This window comes from Oncorhynchus mykiss, chromosome 18, assembly GCF_057628025.1.
Source record: "Oncorhynchus mykiss isolate SJ-2025 chromosome 18, ASM5762802v1, whole genome shotgun sequence".
NCBI classification, from domain to species: Eukaryota; Metazoa; Chordata; class Actinopteri; order Salmoniformes; family Salmonidae; genus Oncorhynchus; species Oncorhynchus mykiss.
The window spans coordinates 53,316,240-53,340,352 of NC_143039.1; the positions used below are offsets into that span (position 1 = coordinate 53,316,240).

General features: G+C 44.2%; 1 protein-coding gene across 2 annotated transcripts in view; it reads right to left on the reverse strand.

Annotated features, from left to right (window-relative positions):
- LOC110496365 (protein Jumonji) overlaps positions 1 to 24,113 on the reverse strand; it is an 84,728-nt gene that overhangs the window by 39,685 nt on the left and 20,930 nt on the right. For both annotated transcript variants that reach the window (XM_021572227.3, XM_036952932.2), the window contains exon 2: positions 1,254 to 1,389. In XM_021572227.3, the coding sequence (XP_021427902.2) occupies positions 1,254 to 1,389 (136 nt within the window). The remainder of the gene's footprint in view (positions 1 to 1,253; positions 1,390 to 24,113) is intronic.

A 24,113-nucleotide genomic window follows, 5' to 3' on the forward strand; every position in this document is an offset into this window, starting at 1 on the left:
GTGAGAATGACATGCTGCAGATTGTCAGTCTATCACTCGCCCTATCCGAGAGGAAGCCAGCTCCACCACCAAGGCACTGTGCCCTCTTCCACTATGTTCGGGTCAAAACTTCCAGTGTCAAACCCTGAGGTCCCCATGAGACAGACAGAACAAGGCCAGTGGTGCTATTGGGCAGACACTCACTACCATCCACCATCTCCAATGGTTTGGAACACAGCCAGTAGTTTCATCAATGGGGGCGAGGGGGGGAAGCTTCCTGAGCAGCAGTAACCAGAGGCCTATTGATGTAATGATGCCTTCCATCTAAGGAGGGATAACAGCGAGGGGAGAGGATGCAAAAGGGGCATCATGTAATCAGTTGAATAATGCAGAGGGGGGGAGTGAGGGAAAGAGGAAGAGAGATGGAGAGATGGATGCCTGCCAACACAGACGTAAAGTGGTCAGGGAGATGGCATGATTGCCGGTTATGGGATGGGAGATAGACGGGGGGGGGGGCCCGAGTAGGAGGGGAGACAAGCTTAGGGCCTTGCAGGTTCGGTCCCTTCACTCTGCTGTTGGATCAATGCTTTTGGTCATGTAGTGTATTTCAGTAGAGATCCAGCGTGTTGTTCGGTCATCTTGTTCAAATCTAATTTGCACCTTCCTCACATCCCTCTGCAGGTAGCTGGCTCCAGACAGCCAGTCAGACACACTCCTCTAAGAGACTGACAACACTGCGGGGGGGGGGGGGGGGGGGGGGGGTGACAGTTTCAGCCGGTACAGGGCAGTCTGTGTGCAACTGAGCCTGTGACCTAGATCTGAACTGAGGCTTCTCCATGCCCGCTTGAAGTTTACGGTGTAAACTTCCAGAGGCCTTTATCTCTCTCTCGGCCTCTGGGTTGTATCGTGACAGCTGAGAATAGGTTCAGAGGCCCGTGTGTAGCACAGCGAAGGTGTCAAACAAAGCAGCAGCAGATCATTCAGACCAGCCTTTATACCACAGGCGGACACAAACAGGCAGCCTGAGCTCCCTGGATGTTATTGCACCTGCTTAGAAAAAACCCTGCAACATCCTCTGTTTCATTGTGCATACCAAAGCACCTTCACTCTGAAATAACGCTATATTAATGTGTCACTATTCTATCACTCCTATCATTATCAGCTGGTCCACTGCAAACAAAAGACAGAGCAGCCTATCGCAGGTCTGTGAGCATCCAGACAAAAGCCTGACTGGGTCAGTGCTGCAGAGAAAGGGGTCCCAAGGAGAAACTCACCATTAGTGTATTTGGTTCCATCGCCGATGCCGTCTCCGAGCTGCCTTTTCTGAGCAGTCTTGAACTCCTTCAGGGAGAGATAGAGCACCTTCCTCACGTCCCTCTCCTCTGACCAGGGGATCCCATCAATATCATCCTAAAAACACAGGACAGAGGACTACTGATTATCATAACACAGCATCTTAACATAACAGCATAGTAGATAAACGTTAGTATAAGATTAACATGGCACATTAGCATAACATAGCAAATCATTACAAGTAGCATCACGTTTCTCACTTCATTAACCGTTTCTCACAACATAAAAGACAGAAGGGTGATTGCTCACAAAACCATGTTTTGGGGGATTTTCACAAAATGTAATCCATAGAAGGGTCCTTTGGAGTTGGTATTTTACATATATTTATATTTGTGAGCGGCCAGAACCAATAAAGCCTAATAACGAATTAAATTGGGAGACTACGGCTGCCTAGTATGACAGATTCTGGTCGATTCCCTTGGCTGACAAAGACACAGGATGTTATTGTAACAAGGGTGACAGACGTCTTAATCACACTGCTTCCTTTTCCTTCATCACTTGTCATCTTTGACAATAACCCCCGTTCAATCTCAGTACTATTGCGAATTTTAAAACAATGGAAGGGACAGTCCATGAGGTCAATGTGGCACAGACACTCACAGCAGTACACCACCAGGAAAGACAGAAGAATAGGATTGTGTCAAACTTCCGTTACATTGCACTAACTTTCCAACACGCTTCATTATTAAGGTCTCCAGTGTCTGAATACAGAAATAACATGCTTCCTACACAGAGCAGATTTAATGTATAACACTGATATAACCCTACTTCCCCTCACAGTAAAGCACTGCTTCCTACACAGTGCAGCTGTACTAGGCTACTTTGCTGCTATAACAGCCTCATTCTTCCGGGAAAGCTTTCCACTAGATGTTGGAACTAGAGGTCGACCGATTAATCGGAATGGCCGATTAATTAGGGCCAATTTCAAGTTTTCATAACAAATCGGAAAACAATATTTTTGGGCACCGATTTGCCCCCCCCCCAAAATTACACCTTTATTTAACTTGGCAAGTCTGCCTGTTACGCAAATACAGTAAGCCAAGGTAAGTTGCTAGCTAGCATTAAACTTCCTAATTTAAACTTCCTAATAAGTTGCTAGCTAGCAAAAAACAATCCTAATTACTAGTTAACTACACATGGTTGATATTACTAGATATTATCTAGCGTGTCCTGCGTTGCATATAATCTGAGCATACAAGTATCTGACTGAGCGGTGGTAGGCAGAAGCAGGCGTGTAAACATTCATTCAAACAGCACTCTCGTGCGTTTTGCCAGCAGCTCTTCGTTGTGCGTCAAGCATTGCGCTGTTTATGACTTCAAGCCTATCAACTCCCTAGATGAGGCTGGCGTAACCGAAGTGAAATGGCTGGCTAGTTAGCGCCCCCTAATAGCGTTTCAAACTTCACTCACTGAGCCTTGGGGTGGTCGTTTCCTTGCTCTGCATGGGTAACCCTGATTCGATGTGGTGGCTGTTGTTGTGTTGCTGGTTCGAGCCCAGGGAGGAGCGAGGAGAGGGATGGAAGCTATACTGTTACACTGGCAATACTAAAGTGACTATAAGAACATCCAATAGTCAACGGTTAATAAAATACAAAATGGTATAGAGAGCGTCCTTTAATTCCTATAATAACTACAACCTAAAACATTTTACCTGGGAAAATTGAAGACTCATGTTAAAAAAGGAACCACCAGCTTTCATATGTTCTCATGTTCTGAGCAAGGAACTGAAACGTTAGCCTTCTTACAAAGCACATATTGCACTTTTACTTTCTTCTCCAACACTTTGTTTTTGCATTATTTAAACGAAATTGAACATGTTTCATTATTTGAGGCTACATTTATTATATTAAGTTAAAATAAGTGTTCATTCAGTTTTGTTGTAATTGTCATTATTACAAATACATAAAAACATTTATTGGTAACGGCTTTTTTGGTCCTCCAATAAATCGGTATCGTCTTGAAAAATCATAATCGGTCGACCTCTAGTTGGAACATTGCTGCGGAGACTTGCTTCCATTCAGCCACGAGGATTAGTAAGGTTGGGCAATTAGGTGTGGCTCAGTCGTCGTTCCAATTCATCCAAAAGGTGCTCGATGGGTGAGGTCAGGTCTCTGTGCAGGCCAGTCAAGTTCTTCCACACCAATCTTGACAAACCATTTCTGTATGGACCTCGCATTGTGCAGAGGCTTTGTCATGCTGAAACGGAGGCTTTGTCATGCGGAAAGTGCCTTCCCCGAACTGGTGCCACAAAGTTGGAAGCACAGAATCGTCTAGAATGTCATTGTATGCCGTAGCATTAAGATTTCCCTTCACTGGAACTAAGGAGCCTGAACCATGCAAAAACAACCCCAGACCATTATTCCTCCTGCACCAAACTTTACAATGCCCTATGCATTGGGGCAGGTAGCGTTCTCCTGCCATCCGCCAAAGCGTGATTCATCACTCCAGAGAAGGCGTTTCCACTGCTCCAGAGTTCAATAGTGGCGAGCTTTACACTGCTCAAGTCAACGCCTGGCATTGCGCATGGTGATCTTAGGTTTGTGTGCAGCTGCGCGGCCATAGAAACCCAGTTCGTGAAGCTCGAGTTCTTGTGCTGAAGTTTCTTCCAGAGGCAGTTTGGAACTAGTGTGTTGCAAACGAGGACAGACGATTTTCAGCCGTCGCTGGCCCCGTTCTGTGAGTTTGTGTGGCCTACCATTTCGCAGCTGAGCCATTGTTGCTCCTAGATGTTTCCACTTCACAATAACAGCACTTACAGTTGACCAAGGAAGCTCTAGCAGGGTAGAAATGTGATGAACTGACTTGTTGCAAAGATTGCATCCTATGATAGTGCCTCGTTGAAAGTTACTGAGCTCTTCAGTACAGGCCATTCTACTGCCAAAGTTTATCTATGGAGATTCCATGGCTGTGTGCTAAATGTTATACACCCGTCAGCAACAGGTGTGGCTGAAATAGCCAAATCAACTAATTTATAGGGTTGTCCACATACTTCTGTATATATGGTGTAGCTGTAGGGTAATTCCATGGTGACGAAATTGCTATACATTTAAAACTGAAATCTGAGTGAAAACAAAAAAACTCTTGATTTCAAAGTTTAACAAACCACAAAACTGTACGAACAAGGACTACTTTCAACAATTCCACCGAACATTTTATAAAAACGCATTTCAGGAAAAACTGCACATGCAAAGTTTGATCAGTTTTTCCAGCAAAAGTATATATTTTTTTATACTGTGTAAATTGTTCGAAGTAGTCATTGAGCATAGAGTTGTATGTTTTGTTAAACTTTGAAAAATGTGGTGTTTGTTTGGCATACAAGTAAAAAAAAGTTGTAGTAGTGGACATCACTGAGATATTCCATGAGAATCAACGTGATGAAGTTAGAGACAATCGACGGTCTCCTTGTGATGAAGCGGAGGGGTGACAGCAATGTTTCCCTGCAGACACACAACTGTGTCGCCAATGCTGTGCACCAACGCTCCTCGTTACACTTAGCTTTGACTGACAAACACACGCACGCTAGCACACACCCACAGCTGACACCTCTGGCTTTGAACTCTGGGAGCAGATCAAAAATGTGCTTGCAAGTGTGTGTTTTTCCTTCTCTTCCTCTTAAGAGGCTGGCAGGCTGCCGGAGTAATTTCCTCATCTCCCTACACGTAGTGACGCAGAGTTGGAAACTGCGAAGTGCTGGGCTCATCAGCCGAAAGGCATCGTCAGCCGAGCCCCGCAAAGAGATGCAACAAAATGTAAAACAAACAACATTTGCTACAAGGTAAAACGTCAACAGAAAAAGACAAAAAAACTGAAAGAGGTCAAAAAGGTTTCCAACATTCTACTGAAACGCAACACATAAATCATTAAAATAGGACTTTATTCTGCAAATCGCTTGTCTTAACAGAAAGCAGCTCTGCCCATCTGCTTAGTAAGGGCTAAACCCTCTCTAAACCTCAATCCTTGTGTCATACATCACAACATGTTCATCTCAATGCTTTCAGAAAAGACCAAAAACGGTATAAAAATCCAACATTGCTATCCCAAAATTGCTATCGTGCCTTTGCTGTAAGTAAATGCATTTTTCCTGGCACGACCGACAGACGTAGGTAGGCAGAGAGACTAGCAGAGGCAGGAGTTTGGTTAGTTAGTTAGGCAGGTAAGCAGGCCGTTGAGAGGGCTGACTGGCGGAGGGTTGCCAGGCCTCTTCAGAGGGAGAGTCGGGCTGCTGGCAGATCAGAGTAGGGCCTGGGCTCAGATGAGAGCTGAGGAGCTGGCACCACCACAGAGACAACACGCAGCACTGAGCTGACAACCCCTGCCCGCTTACACACATACCCCCCCCCCGGCTCCCATTGGGAACCAACAGCCTGCTAATGAACGCTGAGGCTTTTGTGTGTCTACTGTTGCGGGACGACTGGCACACAGCACGCACACGTCTTAGGTGCCCCAAAGGGACTCAGAACCCGCTGCCTTTCATACCACAGCGCACCACCTTGGCAAACACAGAGAACAGAAAGACACACGGAGGCTCTTCTAAATGACATCAAGAGCCTCTACTCCTTCAACATTCCCACTGAGACGAGCCAGGATGGGGAAGGTGTATATCCGCAGACCGAGACTAAAGTCCCAGACAGACGTCTGTCACAGCAGACGGAGGAGACTCTACATCAGACGACATGCTGGCTCTCTCACACTGTAAACACACGCCAGTAGAGACTTATACGCCAGAAAGAAACCATGTCAACTTGTAAACGCTTTACGGTCTGGAACCTCTCCAATAGGCTTCAGGAAGATAAGTAGTCTACACCTGATTGTTCGGACGCTGCCGTTTACACTAGAAGCCCAGTGGATTGGTTATTTATAGCGTTGGTACCTGAGTCTAAAGCAGGGGCAAGTCTTAAAGGGAAACTTCAAAAAAATGTTTCAACTTCATATTCATCATCTCCAGCACATGTGAAAATTTAGTGTTTTTTATTTTAATTTTTACCACAAAACATAGAGGGGATGATCAGTGTTTCCAATAACATCGGTGTGCATCGTGTGATTTTGACCAATTGGGGGTCTGGGTTGGAAACGCTGATCTGAAGCTTTAAAAAAAAAAAATAATAATAATAATAATAATAATAAATAAAAATAGAAACATGCCATTTTCACATATGTTAATGTTGGGGTGGCGCTGTAGATTCTTATGTTTTTGAAATGTCCTGTGCATCTTATTGAGCAGTGAGATGTCCCATGTTAACACAGCACTGGGTTGTAAACCTCTAACCATTCCTGTCCAAAGCCACCTGATCCATTAAGACCAGGACTAATATAATAACCAGGACAGAGACAACTCAGTTTCATCTGTCAACTCCAACATTGCATGGATGGAAAAGCTTGAATGTAGTTGTAGATAGAACCTTACAGTCCCAAGCGCTCTCTATCTGCAAAAATGATTGCGATCATTGGCTTTAAGGTTCTGAACCCTCATTGGTTTGAATTGTGTCAGCAACGTATTCTTTTGAACTTGACATGAATGAGAGGTATTTAGAGTACTATATTAGGTAGATACCATTGAACAGAACAGAGCTGTCAACTCAATTTTGACAAAAATGCTGATAAATACTAAGATATATTTTTTTTCCTCACTGCTCTAAGGATATAATAACAATAAATGTTATGAATTTATTAATGCACATATCAACAGAATAATTATCACTGAATTGTTGTAAGGTCTGTTTTTGTTAATTAATCTCATTAGCGATGGGTTGCCAACTGGCGATTTGACACAAACATAAATGTAATTTATCCATTCATTAATTCATTCCCAAGCTCTTGAGATGTCCGTAGCGCTGATGCATGACTAAATACAAATTGTCTTGTGAGGTGAACAATAATGGAAACAAGGTCACTGCAATGAGGAATAAAATAACACTGGTTCTTCAAACCTACTGTGTACTGTACGGGGATTGGATGAACCTACTGTGCACTTGGGGTGGTAAGTAGCCTCGTTGTTAGAGCGTTGGGCCAGTAACAGAAATGTTGCTGGATCGAATCCCCGAGCTGACAAGGTAAAAAATACAAATCTGTCCTTCTGCCCCTGAATAAGGCAGTTAACCAACTGTTCGCCGGTAGGCCGTCATTGTAAATAAGAATTTGTTCTTAACTGACTTGCCTAGTTAAATAAGAAAGGTTAGTTTTTTTAAAATTTAAGGACTGGCTGAAAGATTTGATGCCGAGAGGAAGTCCATCTAACCACGCAGGAAGTTCACACACCCCCGTCTGCAGATTGTCATCCACCATGGATTAATTTTACAGGAACAGAACCCCCCCCCCCCCGCCCCCACTCCCACACACACAGGAGAGGGGTTGTCCCAATTTAAAAACAAAAAAGGAACACGCGTGCAGTGGTTCACATGGCAGACTAATAATAACAGTGCTGATGGTCTGGATCTCATCAACTGGAGAATGTGGGCCACGCGCCAACAGATCCAGCTGAAATGTGTTTTAGTACTGTATAACACACATTCTCCTAGGGGGGGGGGGGGGGGGTGAAGAGGGCTTAGTGTTTGTGTAGCTAGGAAGGGTCTCCCTCACGCTTCCCCTCTCCACGTGTCCCAGCACTAACAGGAGAGGTTTTCACCCAGATCATTAACACTTTCACAGCTTTTCTCCCAAACCGTTACTTAGCTTGCAGATACAAGTGACTAGAGGTCAACCGATTATGGTTTTTCAACGCCGATACCGATTATTGGAGGACCAAAACAAGCCAATACAGATTAAAATCGTCCGATTTTTTAAAATGTATTTGGAATAAATGACAATTACAACACTGAATGAACACTTATTTTAACTTAATATAATATAAATCAATTTAGTCTCAAATAAATAATGAAACATGTTCAATTTGGTTTAAATAATGCAAAAACAAAGTGTTCCAGAGTGCAGGGCTGAGTCAGTCACTAAGTCTGCTCCTAGTAAGAGTGCCTAACTAACTGGGAGTTAATGGGTGCATGAGGAACTTAATGTCATCACCTCATTACACCTCTACCTCAGCGCATTGGAATGCCCGGGCCGTATCCACCATTAAACACCCTCATGCTGGGATCGACCACATTCCTGTTCTCCGTCTCAGACGCAGAGCACTTCCATCTTCACCATCGCTAAACATTATCCCTTTCTGGGAACTTTTGAAATGTTAGGGACTGTCGACCGGGAGGGGGAAAGAGTTGCCTCGCTTCATCTCTGTGTGTCTCCTGCCCTCCTACCCATCTCCAGTACCCAGGGGTCCACCGTGATCACCCTGAGAGAAAACACTGCGTTGATCTGAGACACACTGCCAGGCGCCACAGAATGAGAGAGCTTTATCATGGTGAACAAGAGCTTTATAAACAAGAGCTTTATCATGGTGTGGTTTCCCTTCCTCCCTTGACAGTTACAGACTGCACTGTCATTCAGCCTGTCATTGTCAGACTCATTAAACTGGAGTATGTAGGGGTGGACGATATATAATATTCATTTGATTGCATGTTTCAGCACGATGTTCCAAATGCCTGCATCACAAGGATCTAGTTGATTTGCCACGGTACGTACCGCTAGCAGCATTGTAGCCACAGACTTTGGACGAAAAGCGTTCCCAAATTAAACTGCCTTCTACTCAGGCCCAGAAGATAGGATATGCATAGGATATGCATATAATTGGTAGATTTGGATAGAAAACACACTAAAGTTTCCAAATCTGTTACAATAGAGTCTGATAGTGTTTCAAGCTTGTATTCTTTGGTGACAAAACGGATGGCACTGTGATAGACTGCATCCAGTTTGTTGAGTAGAGTGTTGGAGGCTATTTTATAGATGACATCACCGAAGTCAAGGATCGGTAGGATGGTCAGTTTTACGAGGGTATGTTTGGCAGCATGAGTGAAGGATGCTTTTTTGCAATATAAGAAGCCAATTCTAGATTTAAATTTTGGATTAGAGATGCTTAACCTCTTGAGTGTAGGGGGCAGTATTTTGATATTTGGATGAAAAACGTACCCAAATGAAACTGCCTATTTCTCAGGCCCAGAATATGCATATAATTGTCAGATTGGGATAGAAAATTCTAAAGTTTCCAAAACTGTCAAAATATTGTCTGTGAGTGTAACAGAACTGATGTTGCTGGCGAAAACCTGTGGAAAATCCAACCTAGAAGTGACGTTTTTCCTGAAAGCTCTCTGTTCCATTGATATCCCTTTAAATGGAGCGAAGGCAGGCAATCAGATTCCTTTTCCTATGGCTTCCCCATGGTGTGAACAGTCTTTAGACATAGTTTGAGGCTTTATTTTTTTTAATGAGCGAGAAAGATCACATCGCGTCATTGGATGGCTGGGTGCCAGCAGCGTTTTGCATGCGCAACAGCTTGGAGCAGACATTTCTCTCTCCAATTGAAGAAGCTACAGTCCCGGTTGAAATATTATCAATTATATATTGTAAAAAAACTACTTGAGGATTGATTATAAAAAACGTTTGGACATGTTTCTACGAACTTTACGGATACTATTTGGAATTTGTCTGTGATGTTGTGACCGCTCGAGCCTGTGGATTTCTGAACATAACACGCCAACCAAATGGAGGTATTTTGGATATAAAAATAATCTTTATGGAACAAAAGGAACATTTATTGTGTAACTGTCTCGTGAGTGCAAACATCCAAAGATCAAAATAGTCAAAGAGGGTAGCATATTTCAACCCTGCAGGCGCTAAACAAAACACAGAAATATAAAAACATGCATTACCTTTGACAAGCTTCTTTTGTTGGCACTCCAATATGTCCCATAAACATCCCAAATGGTCCTTTTGTTCGATTAATTCTGTCCATATATATCCAAATGTCCATTTATTTGACGCGTTTGATCCAGAAAAGAACAGCTTCCAAAAAACGCAAAAAACGGTTGCCTATAAACTTTGCCAAAATATTTCAAACTACTTTTGTAATACAACTTTAGGTATTTTTAAACGTTAATAAATCGATCGAATTGTTGACGGGGTCTGTGTTCAATACAGGAAGACAACAAACAAACGCTACTTTTCACATCTTGCGCACTCTCAACAGTGTTACCCAGTTCCTAGATGGCCTACTTCTTCATTGCACAAATGAATAACCTCAACTAAATTCCAAAGACTGGTGACATCCAGTAGAAGCGGTAGCAACTGAAAACAGGTTCCTAAGAAATTTGCGGCGGCAGGGTAGCCTAGTGGTTAGTGTTGGACTAGTAACCGAAAGGTTGCAACTTCAAATCCCCGAGCTGACAAGGAACAAATCTGTCGTTCTGCCCCTGAACAGGCCGTAACTGTTCCTAGGCAGTCATTGAAAATAAGAATTTGTTCTTAACTGAGTTGCCTAGTTAAAAAAAAGGTTTAAAAATTACATATCATTTGTCAACGTGAACCAAAATATTTTTTTCTGAACGGTTAGTCCTCGGGGTTTTGCCTGCTACATACAGTGCCTTGCGAAAGTATTCGGCCCCCTTGAACTTTGCGACCTTTTGCCACATTTCAGGCTTCAAACATAAAGATATAAAACTGTATTTTTTTGTGAAGAATCAACAACAAGTGGGACACAATCATGAAGTGGAACGACATTTATAGGATATTTAAAACTTTTTTAACAAATCAAAAACTGAAAAATTGGGCGTGCAAAATTATTCTAAATACTTTAGAAAAAAGCAGATCCACGCCACATTGGGTTAGGCAGGTTGCAGGAGAGTATTTAGAAGTTGAGATTTAGGAAAATATTTTATAAGATTTGTGTAGAAAAATATATATTCACAAGGGACACGACAGGACAAAAGACAAAGACGTCCGACTGCTACGCCATCTTGGAATGAATTGATAATAACTGTGTGTGTGTACTGGGCCCCTCAGTGGATGCATACAGATTCATGAAGTGACCAAAGGACGGGGGGATGGACAGGAAGTCCAAAGTCTCATTACTACGCTGGATTCTGATTGAGGTGAAACGGTCTGGATCCCACAGGCAGACATGGCATGAACACGCTCATACAGCCCAAGTACAGGTTAATACAGCACAGCTCGCCACAGACAGATGGACCTGGGCCCACTTCACCGTTTCAGGGTTTAGTGTGGACAGGGAGAGGGAGTTCGGTTTAGCGTGTCAATGTCCACTTATTCAGCCATGAGAGTGGATCAGCAGTCTCAGTGAGATCCAGCCCAGAGCCCACCATGCAGCTCTGTTTACACAGGCAAAAATCGACCAGATAAAGAGGAACAGATGGTACAGTCACCCCTCTGCTCTCATCCCTTCATGTCGCTCTGCCTTCATGTGTCAATACTACTCAAGATCTTTCTTTTCCCATTAATCCCACTACTTTTTCCCCACAGGGTGCCCCACTCTCACCATACCTCTCAGTGGAGAACATAGTCAATCAAAACAGCCAATCAGGATCCTGAACAGCTTCTACCCCCAAGACATTGGACAGCTAAATAGTCTGGGTGACTATTGGTTAACTATCGGCATTGACCCTTTTTGCACCAACTCTATTGACTCATCACAGAGGCTGCTGTTGCTGTTCATTATGCTTCCTGTTGACGAGCCACTTTATCACTACCTACAGTTAATTCTGAAAGTATTCAGACCCCTTGACTTATCCCACATTTTTTACAGCCTATTAAGCTAAAAATTGAATAAATAAATAAATAAATAAAGATCCTCAATCTACACACAATACCCCATAATGACAAAGCAAAAAAATGGCATAGACATTTTTGCTAAGGTCTTAAAAATAAAAAAAAAAGTATTCAGACCCTTTGCTATAAGACTAGAAACAAGATTCTCTGGTCTGATGAAACCAAGATTAAACTCTTTGGCCTGAATGCCAAACGTCACATCTGGAGGAAACCTGTTACCATCCGTACGGTGAAGCATGGTGGTGGAAGCATCATGTTTTTCAGTGGCAGGGACTGAGAGACTAGTCAGGATCGAGGGAAAGGTGAACAGAGCAAATTACAGCGCGAGAGATCCTTGATGAAGTCCTGAGTGCTCTGGAACAGGTTATCAGAAAGTTAACCTTCCAAAAGGACAACGCAGGGGTGGCTTCGGGACAAGTCGCTGAATGTCCTCTGGCCCAGCCAGAGCCCGATCGAACATCTATGGAGAGATCTGAAAGTAGTTGTGCAGCGACGCTCCCCATCCAACCTGACAGAGCTTGAGAGGAATAGGAGAAACTCCCCAAATACAGGTGTGCCAAGCTTGTAGCGTCATACCCAAGACTCAAGGCTGTAAATCGCTGCCAAAGGTGCTTCAAAGTACTGAGAAAGGGGTCTGAAACCGATATTTCGGGTGTTTTATTTTTAATACATTTGCTAAAATTTCAACAAAAAAAAAACGGCTTTACAATTGAATACATTTTTGAATAAGGCTATAACATAACAAAACGTGGAAAAAGCCAAAGGGTCTGAATACTTTCCGAATGCACTGTATACATACCTACCTAAACTCTCGTACCCCTGCACATCGACTCGGTACTGGTACCCCATGTATATAGCCGAGTTATCGTTACTCATGGTGTATTTGTTCCTCGTGTTATTATTTTTCTATTTCACTTTTTTTCCCTCTCTGCATTGTTGGGAAGAACCCTTAAGTAAGCATTTCACTGTTGTATTTGATTAGTCATAGGACTAGCACACTGCATTCAGGGGTTCCCCCATTTGAGATCTCATTGGATGTGTTGAACAGGGATTTTCTCATCTCGCTGCGAGGGTTGGAGGTCACTGCAGTGCTGACAGAACACACAAACTTCCACACAGAAAGCTAAAGGCTGTATTCAAGCGCTGGCTATCTGAATACTACGGACATTGGTCTACCAACCACAAAGAGTAAACATGCATTGCTTTCTATAGACACACACACACACACCCCCCCCCCCCCCCGCTCACTGTCCCATATTTTAAATAATCTTGGAGGATTAAAAAAAATCTGTTTCTGTATTTAGAAAGAGGACGTACTGTGGGAAGAGAAAGCAGCATTATACCTCACAGTTCTGAATCGATCCTTGATCACTAAATCAATAGGATGTTCATTACAGCGTAGCTAATGCAGAACCAAACCCTAAGAGTTCAGGTTTAGCAATGCTTCCTGAATGAAGTCAGCACTGGGTCTCTCTCCGTGGCCATTGTCACGGGGTAGCTCACCGAGTCACCGGGAGAGTTCAGATTGTAAGGGTTGTGGTGGAGGAGAGTCGACTCAAACATACACACAGGATACGTGTGCCCCTGCACTCAGCTCGTAAGGTATTCATATGGGGGCAGAGCTTGAAATGGCATCTGAATCAGCATCAGACTGAGCTCTTTTCCACACAAACATTACAGCACTGTGCTGGAGATGGAATCCAGCAGTGCACAGTGAAAGCCAGCCAGCCCCCACACCTGCATGTTTTTGCGAAGCAGGCAACATCATTTCAGGGAAACATGTCAATTCAGCAACGTCACTACTTTTATCCACCCAGTCAAACCTGACTTGTATTTTACTGTCCCTGACCTGTTGCATGTACACTCCTAGTGGTTATTGTTGGACTAGTAACCGAAAGGTTGCAACTTCAAATCCCCGAGCTGACAAGGAACAAATCTGTCGTTCTGCCCCTGAACAGGCCGTAACTGTTCCTAGGCAGTCATTGAAAATAAGAATTTGTTCTTAACTTAACTCCCCCCCCCCACACAACACAACAACAATAGCTGCTGTGGGTTCACACAGAGAATTGGAATGAGAGAGCGCCAGAGACTGTGGGTCAGGCGAGAGAACAGTCACTGCTCCACTAACAGTGCCAGCCTGGCTCAACCTAGGAGAGACAGTGATGCTGAAGCATGACTCCACCACCCACTCCCTAGCCCCCCATTCCTCTAATTCCCCCCCCTCTTTTTCTGTCTCACAGGGTGAATCAATCTTCCTGTTCTTTCATATAAATAAAATGTGCCCTGAACACTGTGGCTGCTCCCATGTCCCCCTGCCTGTCCTGGTCTTATTATTCAGCCCTGTCCCTTGGGACACAGCTCCTAGCACGACACTGTCCCACCTTGTTGACCACCATGTGACCCACTAACTGCACCGCATGATGTTGAGTAGATGTAGTTCCGTGGTAGTCTATGAATACGGAGGTGGTAAGGACAGAAGAGAAGAGGAGAGAGCCGAGCGAGAGGAGAAGAATAGCCGTAGGGGAGAACAGCAAGGCAGCTCCTGTGTGTCAGCCCTGGAGGCTTTAGCGCCTCTTCTCACAGCTGGTGTAAATACTTTCCAAACTGTTGGCGGCAGCGAAGGGCTGGAGCCTGGATGTGTTGCAGAGAGTGGCACAGAGCAGAGAGTACTGAGGGTGCCAGGACATAGGGCAGGATGGCACAGAGCAGCACAGTGTCGGGGTAAACAATGCACAGTGTTCTGGGATGCCCTCTGCAACCCTGGCGCTCACTCGCCCTGTGGCACGCTACTGGGCCTGAGCGCTTGGCTCTGATTGAGCGTGCGTGTGTATGCACACTGACAACAGGATGAACAGCTGTTTTCAGATGACATCAGTTTTAATAGACGGAGGCAAAGTGGTGAGAATCAGGTAGAGTCAGACATCAGGAAATCAAATTAGACTGAATGTGTAATTGGATAAAAAAGCTGCCCTATCGTAACAAGAGCAGAGCTAGTTGTAATGTGTGCGCGAGGTCAAGCCGGTCTCCCTCTAGCCAAACCAACAAGCACCGCTCAGCTCCATAATATCCATCAGAGCAACACATTCAGCCATCCAGTGTTTCATAGCACAGGGGCCTGGTGTCTTTGATAAACCTTTGCAGTGAGTAGATCGTTAAGAGGCTGTTATTATTTTATTACTCCCAGTCAGTGTGTGATGCAGGGTGAAGTGGGGTGGGGGTAGACGGTAGGGGTCCTGGTAGACTGAGTCACCCGTTTCTCTTTGCTTAACCTGTCTCAGCGATGTTAAATTCAACACACATTTCAGTGATGTAATTCAATTTTCACCCACTCCTGCCTCCAACTCACTGACTCGCTCTGCTTCCTCTCCTCCGGCAGGCTCAGTGAGCCAGCCAGATTCTGTGGCGTTCCTCTGCTCTGTAAAACCACAGATGTGTGTGTGAAGGCGGATGCAGCACACTCTCCAGCAAAGTCCTCCATTCTCCTCTAGCTCCATATGGGCATGCATTAATTGCGAGTGACGGGTCAGCTTGAACATATGTCGACCCTGACACACTTCACTTCCTAGAGGGATTCTGCTGCAGAAGAGACCATGGAAACTGACCAACCAAATGGCTGCTGTTTCCCCTCTACAGAGAGCCAGTGTACTGGGAGCTTCATTTCATTTTGAGACCTCAAAACAGTGCATTTAGACTAGCAGCATTACTGAAATAGTGTCAACATCTCATGGTATCTCAGGTAAGAAGGACAAAGCCATAGAAGGTTCAGCTGAGATATCCAGAAGTAAGCCAGCACCAGTCTGTCAAATCAGTCAGCACTAGCTTGTCAAAAGCAGATTCACAATAGAGAGATGGCCATCTCAATTTAAATCACAAGGTTAGCAGCAGTATGGTTGTAACCAGTAGCTTCACAGAGAAGTCAACAGAAACAGAACCGTTCCAACCATCTGGCAGCAACCACTAGGACCTCACACTTTACATTTTTCACACGGATGGGAGAGAAGTCTACACGTACCATATATCAACACAAGTGCGGGGCACACGACGGACCTTTTTAATCATCATCACGGTCCACTGTTCTGTTTACTCAGTCTGACACACTGACCCAATTTAGACAGAAAGGGAAATGAAGTCTACCTTGTGAATTTGCACTTCCTTGTTCACCAGCATCCATGCACTTGTCATTGTTAGTGACTGTTTGCAAGACAATATGAAACTACTGTCTAGCGCTGGTGGGCAGACTGCAACACGGTGCAATTTCTAAGGCAACAAAATGAAATACATTTAGTGAAATGTTGAATAACAAATCACACACTAAACAGAAGCCAGCCGGGTTTAACAACAAAAGTGGAGCTGGCTGGTCTTCTGGGGGTTTACAGAGGTCAGAACACACTGGAACCTTGAAGAGGAATGGTTGGGACACTTTAAAATGTCCACAGCAATTCAGGAGCTCTAAATTTAAAATACTTCCTAACATTGATATTGACTAGTGGATGTTTGGGAGCAGAAGACACAGAATAGATCTGTGGGAGCAGGCAGGGGGAGGGATAACAGAAAAGAGATACAGGATCACATGTCCAGGGAGCTGCACCAGGGGAGTGTGGGGTTGGGGGTCAGGGAGGCAGGTGGCCTCTGGGGTTAAAGGGGACTCCCAGCAGACACCTCTAGGTTGTTCTGCTCAAAGAGCCCGTCAATCAATATTGATTATTTACCATCCTGCGTCTCGCTCAGCCTAACCTCAGGGTCTCTCTTAGATAAAGCCCTTTACATGACAAAGTGGTACGAGGGAAGGGAAAGAACGGGGGAGGACAAGGAGAGAGAGGGGGAAGAAAATACAATAGCAGGATGGATGAAACGCCCATGGCACCAGGTCCATCGTCAGTACCCTGCTTTTAAACTGAAGAATCAATGGGACAGGACGTATGCTACAACATCAATCTGTGCAAGTAAAGATTCTGTTGGGGTCGAGATTCCCCAGAGATGGAACCATTTCGTCTGGGACGCCTTAACACCTTCAGACACGTCAGTCTCTCCATCAAATCACTGACAGCAGCTAAATAAACAAATCAAACTTTCCATCCATCCATCACTGTCTATAAAAAAAAAAAAAAGAGAAGACAGTCAGGCAGTTTCAATCGCTGCCGGGTTGTGTACATGCGGCGTGTGCCTTTGTGTCCGAGTGCGTGTGTGAAATGATACATTTTAAAAGAGAGAATGTAGTTCAAGGAAGTCAATGAAGCAACCTGGCTTGGAATATGATTAACAAAGCTAATACACTGGATCCACTGATGGCAGCATGTTTTAGGACCTGGAATGAGGAGCCCCGAGACAGTTGGGTACCTTCCAGCTCTGTTTAATGGCAATGGTTTGTGTGGCACTAGTCACTGGGACATAATGTCATCACAGCCCTGCTACTAAGAAACTAAATGGACACTGCATATTGGGAGCAAACACCAGTTTGGTCATTTCACAGTTAGAGGTCAAAACCAGGTCACATCATTACCTGGTGATCCTGATGAGTCTGTAGTGATGTAGACTTACGGGGAACCTGACCGGCTACACTAGTGCCGTTACCAGACAGGTACCCAATGCCTCACTGTGCACATCATGACATGTCTGACTCAGCCCAGACTGGTCCTGCGTGGATATAGCCTCATCCCAACCGGCAACATTCCTATCGTTTTCATCCCCCGAGCTGAAGGAGAGTGATAGTACTGCCATTCAAAGGAGAGCAGGAAAACGGCCTTCCACCAACCCTGACGGAGTCAGAATTTTTTTTATATACAAAAATAAAACTACCTTGTAGGAATCCACTGCCACCAGGAATCACAATGAATAGGGCAGTGAATAAAACACAGTAAAGGCCAGACAGAAGAAGCAGACAGACCCTAGTATGTAGCCTGCTGACAACAGCACACATACAGGCCCACTCACTGTAGGAGGAGACCATCTACCTTTAACTAACTGCAAAGACAGAGTGTTGATTTGTCTTCTCTAAGATGCAAATAAGGAGAGTATTGGCTCAGGACATTCGTTGTCTTTCCCCCCCATCTGTCTACAGACCAGAAGACTGGGTTGTTATATAAAACCCTACTAGGCATTTAAACCAGTCCTGGCGTTTTAATGCATGTTTGAGACTCTTATACATGTTATGGGATTTATAGGGCATCATAAAATGTGTCGTTGAATTTAACCTATTTTTCTGTTAGCGAACCGCACAATAACTCCCCTGTATTAGCTCACTGAGGGCCTTAATCTCAGTTTTACTGTGCCTCGGAAAAAGAGAGGGCAGAAGAAAAAAAAACGCTAAGAAATACAGGACATAATTGCACGCCACTTGCAATCAGCCTGAATGCAGCTCCAAAATACACACGTCTGAAATATGGAATCGAATCAAGTGCGGTGTTCAATTTCCTAGTGAATGGCAGTGGGGTTTTGCGCTGGTAAATTGTCCTCTTCAATTAGTGGGAGATTTTAAGCTGAAGGCTCCTCCTGGAAAAGAAAGAACACTCGTTTACTGGAGAGAAAAAAAATGGATCAGAAAAAAAAAAAAGCTTGTTCAGTTGCAGCCAAAAACAGTACAGGACTATAGTGTGAGAATGTCAAATGACCGTGTCAGGGCATTGAAATACTCAGACACAAAATGCAATGACAAAAGTGGATCTCAAAAGGAGCCGCAGCTACTAGGTGTAGAAAACTCATGATTGTGGTCCAAACATTTAGCAAAGTAAAGCTGTGTCTGATCACAGCCTAACTTGCATTGTAACGACACTAGCTGATGCTGGCTAGTTCAGACCTGTGCCAGGCTCATTTTAAATAACAAATTCTTGTTCAATTACTCTCCCAGCTACACCTAGAACCATTAAATCAAGCTGCCAGAGAGCAACCATATTTCTCCAAGCTGCCTGCCTTACACAGAGGACTGAGCCCAGCCAGAAAGGGTTCTGGCCTCCTTCCCTCCTGACACTGACCCCCCCTCCCCCTTAGCACCCCGGGGCACGCTTGACTTCCAGATTTCCTGTCCACAATTAAGCGGGCAATAATGTGGCTGCCGCCTGGCGGGCAGAGCTATGGCAAAAGACTTCCCCGGTCCGGTTTAGCGGTTCAGGGAGGGAGGGGTTCTGCTGATGCGTTGAGGAGCAGAGCGTGGGGAGGGAGCGGAGTGGGGAGCAGAGGGAGGGCAGAATAACAGCCATCCATTGAATGTCTGAAGGAGACGTGCTCTAGTGACTTTACGGAGAGCAAGAACACCACACAACTAAAGCATCAAATACTCAGACAACGGGTACAGTAGGGGAGGAGATCAGTCATTAAAGAAACCAGCTCATTGTGCCAAAGTTCCTCTTTGAGGACTTGGCAGTGCTCTTATCTCCGTTTCAGCTCATTTAGGCAGAGAGAGACTTTTAATATAAAAAAAATAATATATATTTTTTTAAATCACTCCACCCCCGAGAAGAATAAACACATGGAAAATGGACAGAGCAAGAAGAGAGGCGCCATATGAGAGGGTTTTCAGACTCAGATCAGGGAAAGGTGGATGAGAGGAGAGCAGGGGCAGACTGGGACCAGAACTCAGCCCTGGCATTTATAACACCGGACCATTTTTTCTTTCAGGCACGCACAGGCCCATTTTGTTCCCCGTGGCCCCCATTATTATTTTTTAAAAACCTTTATTTTAACTAGGCAAGTTAGTTGAACAAATTCTTATTTACAATGATGGCCTACTGGGGAGCAGTGGGTTAACTGCCTTGTTCAGGGACAGAACGACAGATTTTTACCTTGACAGCGCGCGGATTCGGTCGAGCAACCTTTCAGTTACTCGCCCAACGCCCTAACCACTAGGCTACCTGCCACCCCAGTCAGTTATTAGTAAAATAACTAATTTTAGAGCCAATAACCCAAGTTACAGGGCCACCGGACTAAAAATGGACCAGTCCATCTGGCACTTGCACGGAATGCCAGATGGCCAGTCAGCCCCTGGAGGAGAGGGCGAGTGCAGCCAGTGCATTTCACTGGGTGAGGTCATATTTTTCCTATGGGTGTCATTCGAGCCATATCTCGGGCAATTATGCTGCCTTTTAAAGTGATTTTATCTCGTGAGCCAACTGCACATCTAGATAATGCTGTCTAAATATACCCAGTCTGGGTGAGGGATCTTCCTGAAATAAAACACACATCCCCTTAAATCTGAAAATACTCAGAGCTTAAAAGTAAACATAACGGAATAGAAAATGACTCGGAAAAGTCACCCAGTAAAATACTACTTAAGTAAAAGTATTGGTTTTAAATATACTTAAGTATCAAAATGAAATAGATAAATAGTCCTTATATTACGCAAACCAGACAGCACCATCTGTTTGTTTTCTGAATTTACAGATCGCCAGGGGCATACTCCAACATCATTTATAAACAAAGAATGCTTATTTAGTGAGGCCACCAGATCTGGAGGCAGTCAAGATGACCAGGGATAAGTGTGTGAATTGGACCACTTTCCTGTCCTGTTAAGCAATCAAAATGCAAAGAGTACTTTTGGGAAAATGTATGGGGTAAAAAGTACAGATTTTCTTTTGGAATGTAGTGAAGTAAAAGCTGTCAAAAATATAAATAGTAAAGTACAGATACCACAAAAATTACTTAGGTAGTACTTCAAAGTATTTTTACGTAAGTACTTTACACCACTGCCAGGCAGACCATTAACCGGCAGGTAAAGGTTTATCCAGGAAGCATGTTCACCAGGCAGACTGATAACCAAGCAGCCAACAGGTACAGCTTTACCCAGGCATCCTTCAGGCAGAGCCTCAACTAGGCGGAGCGTTAACCGGCAGGTAAAGTGGGCGTTCCGCTTCATTAACGCTGCGATGACTGAGCCAGAGCAGATTTACCCAATTTAGGCAGGAAATGACATGATGTCAACGAGCTGAGGAGAGAGGGAGGGAGAAGAGGCGGATGCTGCCAGAGAGTGAGTCTGGTGATGGCCGTCAGAAAGCCTCAAGCAGAGCAAACTGAATTACCCTGCTCCTCAAGGACGGGAAGACAGGACAGTCTAATTACATTACTACTGGGGGAGGACGAAGGGAGAGGGGCTGTTGGATATGGCCATCTTGGAAATCAAGTCTGCTTCTGAGAGGATAAAGGTCAACTGGTTCAGCAGGGAGATGGAGGGACAAGGTGGAGCAGGGAGTTGACATAACAGGACAAGGCCACGGGAGAGCAGGAGGAGGTCGATAGTGCATTAAGGAGAGAGAGGCGAGAGGGAGCACGTGCGAAAGATTGAGAGAGAGGGACGAGAGAGTGTACACGAGCGAGCAGAGAAAGAGATTGAGGAGACACACAGGGCTGAAGTCGGCCAGGCGGTCTGTAACATGTGCAAGGGCCTCTGCACTAATCAAAAGGTGCTTAAAATAGCAAAAACAGCAGGAGGAGCAGGCCAGGCTAACAGCCTCGGTCTGTAATCATGTCCCCGAAACCTCTAGAGGAAGGGCTATATAGTAGCAACACACAGGACAGACCGGCATGGCAATATAACATAGGAAAAGATTCATCTGAAAAGGCCTGGAATATCATGAAACAATAGTGATAATCAGTTTGGGGATTCCAGGCTAGGAAAAGATAGGACACAAATCAATGGCATTAGAAAGGGGGCAGATCAGCAGGTTCCCTAAAGCCTAGGAGGTGACATTATATAATGTGTTATTGATTATTCCACACAGCAGTCCATGAGCACAGGGAAAACACCCAGTAAAGCCCTGGCTGCGATGCAGCCACTTAGGAAGGCAGTGTCAGAAGGACATGAATGCAGGAACTCACGATTTGGCAGAACTAGGGAAACAGATGATGTTTGGCTAAACAAACACTAGGCCCATCCCCACGGCAACTAGAACTGCTAACAGCCATTTGAAGTGAGGGGGAGGGGTTAAATATTTATAGGAGATTCGACTAACAAATCACATCTTTTTTCTCATGGGCAGGATAGAAATACAATATAGGATGGCATCTGCTGAGGCAGCCTGCCAGAGACACATCTCACCCCAACAGACAGCAGCACTGATGTGGCTCCAGCCTCTCAGAAAAACACAATAATCCCACCATCCACTGTGCTAAACATTCTACCAGACCAGATACAGTTTTAATGTCATAGTATGATCAACAACCCTCTAATTAAAGACTAGTCTTTCTGCTACTTCCTCGTCTACTCGGATTCCACTTTACAATTACATTGAGAGAAACATAAGGGGGAGTGCTGTCACATTCTGACTGACTGGCAGTCATGCTGGGCTGGGATAAGAGGACACAGGGCTGGTCGGCGCGCATATATGACTCAGGCAGCAGACTCGAAGATGAACAGACTGAGCGAACAGAAAGATGATCTTGATGTGCAGCCAACGAAAATGTGTATATCGAGAACTGAGATCTTGTCTGACTGTCCCTCTCCTCCTACTCAAATACACAAAACGAGACAGATGCACACCCAAACACATTTCTGTGAGAAAAGCTAGAATTTGGACAGGAAGCAAGGCCACTTTAGAGCAGCAGCTGAGGCAGTCAGTAACTGGGGCATCAAAGATCATGGACAAGTATGATGAGACCCTAACCCCCCCCCCAACCATAACCCTATTACATATTAACGATGACAGGTTTAGCCTGGAGGGTCCAGTGGGGGCAGCCACTGGAGCAAACACGCATCCAGACGCATCCACATCCAGCTAAAACCACAGCAGCATCTGCTAGTTAACCTCTTATGCACTGAGCGCAGAGACCTAAGAGTACGCTTGACTTGGTCCGAGGCTCCATACTGTAGCTTTAACCAGTTCTTGGTGATGAACTAAAAGGCAGAAGGCATCCATGCTGGCTGGTTGGCTGAGAGCACGGCATGCAGGGCTCGACGTCAAATGCTTGTCCACTTGTCAGGTGCACAAAAAAATATATTTTTTTTAATTCAGTTGTCCGAATGTACATGTAAAAAATAACTACAACAATTACTTAGATCAGAATTGGATGAGGGGCAGTGCATGGTTGACATTGAGCAAATTACCTATTCCTATGTCAATAAATATGTTATATTTACAACGTGATCTAGTCTCCCCATAGTAGCGGAAAACAATCTGGTCAGAATTATTTTTTCTTTCTCTCGCTCTCGAATGATCTGGGCCAATAGCCGAAGTAGATTTTTATAGCAGACACTCCCAAATGTTAGTATAGTGTCTTATTGTTATAGAAGCCCAAATGTTCCATTTCCTCTATTTGATAGAAATAGGACTTGGCCTATTATGCCACTCACTGCAATGCATGCGAGATGTTTTAATAGAACAATGAATGAATCTAGTTCTAGGCCATCTCAGAAAGTTAAGTTGTTTATGAATAACACAAAAACCATGGGAGGCCTAAGGTAATAAAAGAGACCGAAGAAACATTTGCAAGACATTAAAATCTAATGAGAAATTGGAACAAATCATAAGACAATTGATGCATGAGGCAGAAATAAAATATCCATCCTTGCGAACCAAAATGACCAAAGGCCTAATCCTACTAACTGAAAGATCAAAAGCATGATGACAAATTAGAGTATTCACCAAACTATTCTAACAAAGTTTGTCCTATAGTTGCAGCTTTGAAATGAGAATCCGTACAGAAGTCCATGCCATTCTCAAAGATTAATTTTGAATGACAACATATTTTAGGCCACAACAAGAGAAATTGAGCAAACAATACCAAGATGGGGGAAAAAAAATCAAATAGAATTGATTTATTTTTTAAAAGGAGAAAAGCTTATGAAATCCATTATACATAGTTGGTCTAGAACTACTTCCATATTACTCTAGCAATGCGCAACCTGCCCACAACGCATATACAGTGCCTTCAAGAAGTATTCACATCCCTCGACTTCCTCCACATTTTGTGTTGCAGCCGGAATTGAAAATGGATTAAAATTGAGAATTATTTTAGGTCACTGGCCTACACACGTCAGTGGAATTGTTTACCTTCACAAATAAATAATGAGAAGTATTCAACCCCTTATGGCAAGCCTAAATAAGTTGATAAATGTGTTTAACAAGTCACAAGTTGCATGGATTCCCTCTGTGTGCAATAGTCATAAAAATAAAAATAAACTTTATACA